Source organism: Coenobita brevimanus, chromosome 12 (genome assembly GCF_032717465.1).
Source record: "Coenobita brevimanus isolate Jiangsu-jjx chromosome 12, ASM3271746v2, whole genome shotgun sequence".
In the NCBI taxonomy this organism is placed as follows: Eukaryota; Metazoa; Arthropoda; class Malacostraca; order Decapoda; family Coenobitidae; genus Coenobita; species Coenobita brevimanus.
The window spans coordinates 5,786,615-5,797,500 of NC_136965.1; the positions used below are offsets into that span (position 1 = coordinate 5,786,615).

The window sequence follows — 10,886 nt, forward strand, 5'->3', positions numbered from 1 at the left end:
GAGAGTACAGGAGGGAGGATAGATGTGAGAAAGAGTACAGGAGGGAAGGATAGATGTGAGAGAGGGTACAAGAGGGAGGATAGATATGAGAGAGGGTACAGGAGAGAAGGATGGATGTGAGAAAGAGTACAGGAGAGAAGGACAAATGTGAGAGAGGGTACAGGAGGAAAGGACAGATGTGAGAGAGGGTACAGGAGGGAAGGATGGATGTGAGAAAGGGTTCAGGAGGGAAGGATAGATGTGAGAGAGGGTACAGGAGGGAGGAGAGATGTGAGAAAGGGTACAGCAAGGAAGGATGGTCGCAGAACTACTGAGGACTCTGACAGGAAATTTGGAGGATAACATCTGGACCAGTTTCGTGCAACATCCATACCTTCTACTTCTTTCCCTTCAATCCAGTTCATTCAGTTTCCTTAGCATCCCACTCTGTCTTTCAACTTTCTTTCCGTCTCTCTCAACTTCCTGTCAAATCCACTCTTCCAGCTTCCTCAACCGTGGTAGTAATTATTATCTTTATGTAGGGTCTTGTTACTGCCCTCCCTGTCCTACTTTCTCTCCCTTGTCCCACTTCCTTTCCTTTCTCCCTACCTCTTCCTGTCCTCTCCCCTCCTTCCTCTCCTTTCCTCCCCCTCCCAGACCCTTCCCTCTCCCTTTGCGTCTCGTTTCTTCTCTTCACTTCTCCCCTCTGCTCTTATCTTCCCGGACCCTCCCATCCAGTCCTATCCACGGCCTCTCTTCCCTTCTCCTCTTCCCTTCCCTCCCCTCTCCATCTCCTTTACGCCTTTTCCTAGCTCTCCTGGCCCTTCCTCCTCTCCTCCTTCTTTCCTTCCTTTCCTACCCCTTTCCTTTCCCTCCCCTGCTACACCTGATCCTTCCTCTTTCCTCCCTCTCTTCCTCTCTCCATGTCTTCTCCTCTCCTTTGCTCCCCTTTCCTCTTTTTTTCTTCCTCCCCTCTTCTCTTGGTTTTTCTTTTCCTCTCCCTTCCTACCCCTGGTCCCTCCTCTTTCCTCCCTTCCCTCCTCCCCCTCCTCTCCTGCTCCTGTGTCTTCTCCCCACCCTCCTCCCCATCTTTCCTTTCCTTCGCCTTCCCTCCCCGTCTGCCTTCCTCTCCTCTTCCCTCCCCGTCTGTCCTCTCCTTTCTTTCTAATCCCTTTCTTCCTCTCGTCACCCTTCCCTCCCTTTCCTCCTGTTCCTGCGTTTTCTCCCCACGCTCCTCTCCCTTCCCCTCCCTCCTCTCCCTTCCCCGTCTGTCCTCTTCTTCCTCTCCTCTCCCTTTTTTCCTCTTCACCCTTTCCTGGCTTCCCAACCCTTCCCCCCTCCATCCAGTTTCCTTCAAGTCCTCTTTGTCAACCCAGCCCCTGCCGTCAACCCAGCCCCTGCCGTCAACCCAGCCCCTGCCGTCAACCCACTCCCTGCCGTCAACCCAGCCCCTGCCGTCAACCAACCCCCTGCCGTCAACCCACCCCCTGCCGTCAACCCACCCCCTGCCGTCAACCCACTCCCTGCCGTCAACCCACTCCCTGCCGTCAACCCACCCCCTGCCGTCAACCCACCCCCTGCCGTCAACCCACCCCCTGCTGTCAACCAACCCCCTGCCTTGCGTCTGTCTCCCTTCTTCCTGTCTCGCTTTACACTGTACAGTGATGAGGTTAGGAAATCAAGTGAGGACAGTTTCAGCCTGCAGTCCACTGGGTTCACCTTTCACACGAACCTGAGGCTACAACTTATACAACTGATACTCTGTTCACCTTATCTTGTCAATTACCATCCATCTATGTTGAGTGACGGGTAATAACAGTAGATTAACGCTAGAATACGATGCTAGTCACGAAGAAGTGCTACGGAAAGGATGTAGAGCCACGGTATTGTCTTTCTCTGCCACTGAGCTACGTGAAATAAGTTGCAGAATGATGACAATTTGAACCAAGTTGAAATGAGTGGACTGTTGTAGATTCTGACAACGACTTAGGGGTTTTAGACATTTGAATCACCTCTACCAAGCCTCTGATCATCCCTGAGTTTATTTTCTGTTTTGGTACGGGTAATAACAAGTGGCCTTAGGTTCCTTCTTCCCTGCATAAAGGAAAAGATAACTACCAAAGGGTGAAAATATAAAAAAGAGTATATTCAGAACTACCTCTCGTGCATCATACCTGCTCATATTGATTCTTTTCCTACCTTTCCTGATGTGTTTCCCTTCCTAATGCTTTTTCCAACGTCATTTTCCCCCTTGGCAATTAATATTCCACTGGGATCACCAAAGCACCCCCATTTCGTGCCGTGTGTAGCTGGAAATATGAATGATGTGACGGGAAAATAACTAAATAAAATTAAAAAATACGAAGGGATGCATGGTGGCAGTTGAGGCTTTTATCGATCCAGTTTATCGATTCAGTTGCCCCCTCTCCACTCTCCCCCCTCCCGCCCCCCACTCCCTCTTCCCTATACGCCAGCCCACCTGTCCTTTCACCCCTCCCCTCCCCTCCCCCCGTTAGCAAACATAGCTCACTCCCCCCTCTCTCCTCCTTCATTGCTCCTCCTCTCCCTCTCACTCTCTCCACATTCATTCTTATCATCATCTTCTTTCCCTTTACCATCTCCCCTCAGATATCCTCCTTCCCCAACCCCTCATTTCACCTTTGCTAATCTCCCATATGTGAATTCCCCTCCTCCCCTCTCCCTCTCCCCGTCCCTCTCCCTTCGTCCCCTTCAAACTTCCTTCATTTCCCCTCTCCTATACATTCCCATCTCCAGTTTCCCCTTCCCCCACTACCTCTCCCCCTCCCCTCCCCACCCCTCCCCTCACCTGTCCTTTACCTGTGGCCAGACGTCACCCCCACCCCACCCCTCCTCCCCCTAGCATTTTTTCCTCCCCCTTCCTTCTCTGTGCCTCCCTTCCAACCACCCCTTCTCCCTTCCGTTTTTACTTACTCAGCCACTCTCTCTCTCTCTCTCTCTCTCTCTCTCTCTCTCTCTCTCTCTCTCTCTCTCTCTCTCTCATACATCTACCTACTGCCACACCTTGCCAGTAAAATCCAGGAGAGAGAGAGAGAGAGAGAGAGAGAGAGAGAGAGAGAGAGAGAGAGAGAGAGAGTCTGTACGAGAAAGGTTGTAATTAACAAAATTAGAGGGTAAGCTAAGAGAGAGAGAGAGAGAGAGAGAGAGAGAGAGAGAGAGAGAGAGAGAGAATCTGTACGTGAAAGGCGTGAAAGGATATAATTAACAAAATTAGAGGGTAAGCTAAAAAGGAGAGAGAGAGAGAGAGAGAGAGAGAGAGAGAGAGAGAGAGAGAGAGAGGAGAGAGAGAGAATGTGGCTGGAAGATGAAAGTAATAGAGGTAAATTACAGAGATGACAAATATGTAGGATATAATGGAAGGGAAGAGTAGGGGAGAAGGAGAATGATAATGAGGGGAAAGGGAGGGGAAAAGAGAGAGAACATGTAGACAGAGTGACAGTGTGTGTGTGTGTGTGTGTGTGTGTGTGTGTGTGTGTGTGTGTGTGTACAGTATTGAGCGAGAAGATCCACACAGATTGACTCAGTATCCCTTAACACGAGAGGGACCCCTTGACGCCCGATAATAACAATAAAGAAGAAGGAGAAGAGTAGCAGGAGGAGGAGAAAGGAGAGGAATTGAACTGAAATATTTACTGTTGTAAAAGGTACAGAGAGAGAGTAAAGGAGAGGAGGAGGAGGAGGAGAGAAAGGAGAGGAAAGGAAAGGAGAGGTGAGGTGAGGTTAGGTAGGGTGAAGTACTGTATGTGAGGAGTATAATATAATAATAATAATAATAATAATAATGGTACTCATAAAATCCACATAGGAAACTGAACTACCAACAGAAGTACTTAATATTGAAGGAACCAGCTACAAACTCAATGCAAGATGGAGGTACCCCAAAGTTTTCACAAGTATACCCCTTTATATATATGCTTTATAGAAAACGGGATCAGTGTAGTGTATGGATGGCATTCTGAAGTCGTAATAAGCACGATAAACAGGCAAATTCTATCCATCATCATCATCATCATCATCATCACCACCATCATCATCGTCATCATCATCATCATCATCATCATCATCATCATCACCATCATCATCATCACCATCATCATCACCACCATCATCATCGTCATCATCATCATCATGACTGTTTTTCCACCCGCTTGGTCTCTGTTGTTCGTTACTTCTTTGACTGGGTTGTGTCGGAGTGGTGGGTGCAGTTGGGGGGTGTGCGGTTATTTATGGTGTCCTTTGTCTTGCTGTGTGGCACCCTCCCTAAATCCCGTGCTGTTTTTTGCCTCTTTGCCACTGTCTCCCTGTCCCTCTGCATTCTATAGTTTCTTCACCTTTTCGTCCTTTTGCAGCTTATTTCACGTAGCTCAGTGGCAGAAAAAGACAATACTACGGCTCTACATTTCCATAGCGCTTCTTCGTGACTAGCATCAAATTCTAGTGTTCATCTCTTGTTACGACTCAGTGTTCAAGGCAGAGAGACGTCGATTTTAGGCCAAGTTAGAGTAAAAAGGGTATAGATGGCGATTTTAGGCCAAGTCAGAGTAAAAAGGGTATAAGCTCAGCCGATTTTACGCCAAGTTAGTGAAAAAGGGTATAGTCTCTTTCCACTTCCTTGTCTCTCTGTAACAATATATAATTTGGAGACGAAGCAGCTTTATCTCAACACTTTAATAACCTCTATCAGTTACCTGCAATAACTATCAATTTAGACTCAGGCTTGGTGGGTGAGTTTGGGAGAATGTGTAAGAAACGGAATCTAAAGGTGAATGTAGGGAAGAGTAAAGTGATGGTCTTCGAGAGAGGTGAAGTCAGTGAATGTACAGCGAGGTTGGATGAGGAGGAAATGGAAAATGTGAGTGCGTTTAAGTACTTGGGTAGTGTGATGAGTAAGGATGGAAGTTTATAGGGTGAAGCGCTAGAAAGGGTACAACAAGGAAGAAAGGTTGCTGGTTCCTTGACAGCAGTGATAAGAAACAGGGAAGTGAGCATGGAAGTGAAAAAGTTACTACATGACAGTATTGTGATACCAACTCTGACGTATGGAAGTGAAGCTTGGACCTTGTTGGAGGGACACAAGTCAAGAGTGAGAGCAGTGGAAATGAGTTACTTGAGAGAAGCATGTGGTGTTACATGGAGAGACAGACTGACAAATGAGGAAGTGATGGATCGTTGTGGTGTGGATGGGGATGTGATAGGAAGCGTTATGAGAAACACATTGAGGTGGTTTGGCCATGTGGAGAGGATGGAGGGTGAGAGACTAACGAGGAGAGTGTATGTGAGTGAGGCGGAGGGGGGGGGAGAGGGAGGAGGAGGCCAAGGATGAGATGGAGGGATGGAGTGGAGAGGTATATGAGAGAGAGGGGGTGTGAGTTGGGAGTAGGGCAGTGAAATGGCGGGAGACAGGGCGACATGGAGGCGATTTGTGGCCACCCCTTACGGGATTGAGGCGTCTGGCAATAGACAGATAGATAGATAGTGATGCTCAGTCAATGACACACCTTTCCATAACACCTGTCTTGAGTAATTATAGTGTCAGGGGTACAAAATATATGGGTTTTTAGATATTTATGACGGCAAAGTTCTCTCCCTAAGTAATATTTCAGAGGAGGATCGATTTCAGGAGGGGTTTTGATGAACTGGGTGGAGTGGAGGAGGGAAGGAAGGAAGGAAGGAAGACAAAGAAAATAAAGGAAGGAAGGAAGGATGGAAGGAAGGATGGAAGGATGACAAAGAAAAGAAAGGAAGGGAGGAAGCGGGAATGGAAGAGAGACTGGAAAAGAGAGAGAGAGAGAGAGAGAGAGAGAGAGAGAGAGAGAGAGAGAGAGAGGATTGGAATAGCTGAACTTTGGGAGAATGATGATTAAAGAAAGAGACCCGACCTGCATCAACATCATCATCACCACCACCACTAGCATCATTTTCATCATCATCACTACCACCACCACCAACACCACCATCATCACCAATTTTGCACACCATCTCAGTCATAAATTCCCACTAAAAATAAATTATCAGGTCAGCTTTCCATTTCGATAGCACCTTACTATATTTCTTCTTTAAGACGTTTTTCTTTAACTTTTAAGACACCCACGTAATGAACAGGTTAAGGACAGTTATTAAGCAGTTCTGGTGTTCTTTCGTTGGTGAAGAACATTGAGGTTTAAGTAGAACATGAACAAAGAGAGTTATGTTACTGAGAGAGAGGGTGAGAGGACGACAGGTGAGGAAGAGCCTTTGCAACACCTGTTTTGCAAGCCTAAGATGCAGCCTCCGTACCGCGCTGTTGCAAGCCTGACACAGCTGCCTAAACGCGTGGAAAGCTGGTGTGTGTGTGTGTGTGTGTGTGTGTGTGTGTGTGTGTGTGTGTGTGTAAATTTTTAGGAAACAAGTCATGTGAAAGCTACTGTGATGGAGAAAAGTGATAAAAAAAAGTTTCCTTTACATTCTCTCTCTCTCTCTCTCTCTCTCTCTCTCTCTCTCTCTCTCACACACACACACACACACACACACACACACACACACACACACACACACACACACAGAGCTAAACTAACACTACTGAATACGAAAACACACACACACACACACACACACACACACACACACACACAGCTAAACTAACACTACTGAATACGAAAACACACACACACACACACACACACACACACACACACACACACACACACACACACACACACACACACACACAGACGTATAATAATAAATTCTATTGATTGGAGTTGAATTGTGTGCTCAGTAGGTATGGTCATTGAGAGAGAGAGAATGAATAGGGGTGATGAAATGGGCAGTGGGTCTGAATGATTATGTATAGGTGTATATGGAATGGTTAGAGAGAGAGAGAGAGAGAGAGAGAGGTGGTGAAAAAGATAAATGTGAGTCTGATGCGGTAGTTTATATGGTATGGTCAAAATGAAAGATTGAGTTCTGAGAGAGAGAGAGAGAGAGAGAGAGAGAGAGAGAGAGAGAGAGAACTTACCTTTTTAATGAAGTGAGGGCGAGGAGAGGAGCAGGTGGGGCATGATAGTACACACACAAACTACTGACGAAGATGAAAGCAGACGATGCCCTGTTCTTGAATATCCAAATCACCTTCACGAATATGAGTTAATGAGAGTGAGAGTGTTGGTAGAAGGTGATGCCCTCTCCTTTAGCCAGATATTCACTTTCACTACTCACAGATCAGTCACCATCATCACTCGCATCCGTCTGAGTCACTGTCTGAAGCAGAGATGTGGTTCGAAGCGGGTTTGTGGTTCCGAAAAAAATAACTTCGATCGATTCACTTCAGTCTTATAAGAAATTTCACTCTGTTCATAGGTCACCCTGGAAGAAATATGAGTAGATTTAAATATACAGCCAATTTTAACGCCACAGTTCCCACAGAAACCAACAAAAAATCGAATTCAAGCGGGTTTTGTGTTTCGGAAAAAGCAATCGATTCACTTTCGTCTTATAAGAAATTTCACTCTGTTCTTAGCTCACCCTGGAAGAAATATGAGTAGAATTAAATATATAGCCAAATTTAACGCCACAAATACCCATAGAAACCGACATAAAAAAATCGAATTCAGGCGGGTTTGTGGTTCGTAAAAAAATAAAAATAAAAATAAAACGAATCATAGTCTTTTAACAAATTTCCCTCTCTTCATAGCCCACCCTTGCCACCCATTGCCCTAACACCTTTTCCTTACCGATTTATTGTAGGATTTGGCCGGTTGATATTCTGTGCCTTATTTATGCTGAGTATGGCGATGTTTGGAGGATATTTATTACAGGTCAGTAAGGTGTAATAAGCAGAATAAATTGCTTAGGAAAATGTGTTAGGGAGCTTCCTTAACCGACGAGAATAAGGGCCTTAGATCCCTTGTTAACAGACTGTCTGATACCTAACACTTATTCACTAGATCCTTCTCTCTCTCTCTCTCTCTCTCTCTCTCTCTCTCTCTCTCTCTCTCTCTCTCTCTCTCTGTCTCTCTGTCTCTCTCTCTCTCTCTCTCTCTCTCTCTCTCTCTCTCTCACCATTCCGTACGTTGAAGTAGTTGCTTTTTCACTCTTCACTACTACGTTAAACTCTCTCTCTCTCTCTCTCTCTCTTTCTCTCTCTCTATTAATCCAGGTAAAAAAACAGACCAAAGACTAATAAACATCCTTAATTATCCACCAGAATAAATAAATAAATAAATTAAAAAATAAATTGGGGAAGAAATTAGCGATGAGATAAAAAAGGATCTTTGGCAACTTCCTTGTTCCGCTTCGGGTCATCACTCTCGCTTTACGCTGTTTGCACCTAGAGAGAGAGAGAGAGAGAGAGAGAGAGAGAGAGAAATTTACATCATTGCTTTGAAAAATTTTGTGAGATCCCGGAAGAGAGAGAGAGAGAGAGAGAGAGAGAGAGAGAGAGAGGAAATCAAAGTAAAAAAGGAAAGAAAGGAAGGGAAAACGGAAGAGAGAGAGAGAGAGAGAGAGAGAGAGAGAGAGAGAGAGAGAGAGAGTTGTTTAATCATTTTATTACACCCAAGGGGCGACATACCTACTAGCAGGACCGAGAGAGAGAGAGAGAGAGAGAGAGAGAGAGAGAGAGAGAGAGAGAGAGAGAGAGAAATGTAAAGACAGGACCCGGATGAAGGAATTACTACATATAACATTAATATAACACACGCAAGTTAAGTACATTTTGTCATATGTATCTGAGTTAATTTTTTCAGTTCTCAGGCCCAGGTCTTTTTTCGTCCTTTTTTTTATTTTTTCAGCCTCAAGATTTTTTCCATTGTCTTTTCTACAACTTAGCGATTTTATTCAGCTTAGGAATCATCTCCAGAATAATGAAAAGATTGGTTTAGGCCTCAGTTATTCAGTTCCCAGCCTCTCTGCTTCGAACACCCCCTCCAGCCTCAGTGAACCGTATCGAAGCATCACAGATAAGATAAACAGTTAGTGACATGTTAATGGGAAGGATTTTGATGCTACGACAGCAAAGGAGGGCGAGAGACTGATCTTAATTGGATGTGCCTGTACTTCACGCACATCAAGGCAGTCTGTATATTCTGTAACAGTAGATACAAAAGGATTCGCCTGTCTCGTTCACTAGGCCTTCTTGTCTCGTCTCCATTTGCGTAGACTGTAGATCAAAAAATTAGTTATATGGTTTTAGGGAAATAATTGATGGCCTTTTTTTCTAGGAGATCCAGCTTCCCAATCTGATCCTCCTGTATCTTGCCTCCTACATCAATATAATCTTTGTAATCATAACTACAGTAGGTTTCATTTCTTCGCTTACTACATTCCTCCTTGTCAGAATTCCATTATTCCCTTAACCACTTGTCTTCAAAACTCTCTCTCTCTCTCTCTCTCTCTCTCTAATGTACTTTCGTTTTATTCTTTTTATCTAGACACTTTTTTTCTTTCTGCTTCAGGATAGATTTTTTTCGAACGAGGGGGGGTTAAATCCAGCCTCCCTTAACCCCTCCATAGCCAGAGATTTTTCCTAAGTTGAGGGAAATCGTCTTAAGATATTTCCTAAGTTAAGGGAAATCGTCTTAAAATTTTTCCTAAGTTAAGGGAAATCGTCTTAAAAAGTTTCCTAAGTTAAGGGAAGCCGTCTTTAAAAATTTCCTAAGTTAAGGGAAATCGTCTTAAAATCTTTTCTAAGATAAAGGAAATCGTCTTAAAATCTTCCTAAGTTAAGGGAAATCGTCTTAAAATCTTTCCTAAATTAAGGGAAATCGTCTTAAAATCTTTCTTAAGTTAAGGGAAATCGTCCTAAAATCTTTCCTAAGTTGGGGGAAATCGTCTTAAAATCTTCTGGGTGTAGGCTTGTATAGGGACATTGGAAGCTACGTGTCGTCTTCTCACAAGCGAATTATTCTACAGGGCATCTCAATATTCTGTGTGTTATTTGTGTAAACTTAAATGAAATGGCGGGATACAGGGCGACATGGAGGCGATTTGTTTGTGGCTACCTCTTACGGGATTAAGGCGTCTGGGAAGAGATAGAAATGAAAATAACAAGAATAAATGTCAAAGAAAGCAAACTAAATCGCTTATTGAGAGGTGCAACGAAGGCTCCTGTGTCGTTTACTAGCCTTAAAAGTTCAAAATATCAATAAAAAAAAAAGAAAATAAAGAAAGCAAACTAAATCGCTTACTGGGAGATGCAACGATCACCCCCCCAAAAAAATAATGTATGGCTAAAATTATAAGACACAGTATCACAAGTAACACAAGAAAATGTAAAAAAACAAACTAAATCGCTTACTGAGAGGTGCAACGAAGACTTATGTCTCAATATAGCCCTAAAATATTAAGCCGGGGCCGAAATCACAGCACACATCCTCACAAATACCTGTTAAGAAAGCAAACTAAATCGCTTACTGAGAGGTGCAACGAAGGCTTCTATGTCACAATATAGCCCAAAGATATTAAACCAGGGCCGAAATTACACACACATCCTCACAAATAACTGTCAAGAAAGCCAACTAAATCGCTTACTGGCAGGCGCAACGAGGGCACAAAACACGACACGTAAACACAAGCTCACGTGCAAGTCGAGAGGAGAGACGAACACGCGCCCACACACCACGAGAGACGCGCGTGAACTCCCGTACACGCGGCGGGAGGAAGGGAAGGCGCGTGAGTTGCCAAATCGGAAATCGCTAAAATGTCGCTAGATCCACGAAGCCGCAGAAACCGCTACGAAAATGCGATAAAGACTGCGGCTGCGGAAATGCTATAAAGACTGCGGCTGCGGAACCTCTATAAACAGCGGTGTGTAGCGAAAATGCTGCTAAAGTGTGTAAATTATCACTATATTTCTCGCTATTGGGTAGTTGGTCGTAAGCAGGCCTATT

The 10,886-nt window shown here is 44.5% G+C and overlaps 1 protein-coding gene across 1 annotated transcript in view; it reads right to left on the bottom strand.

The window, feature by feature from the left end:
• Positions 1 to 9,176: 9,176 nt before the first annotated feature.
• The window catches only part of LOC145413832 (uncharacterized), a 98,061-nt gene continuing 96,351 nt past the window's right edge, over positions 9,177 to 10,886 (bottom strand). The window contains exon 4 of the mRNA XM_080283498.1: positions 9,177 to 9,259. Within this exon, the coding sequence (XP_080139624.1) occupies positions 9,177 to 9,259 (83 nt within the window). The remainder of the gene's footprint in view (positions 9,260 to 10,886) is intronic.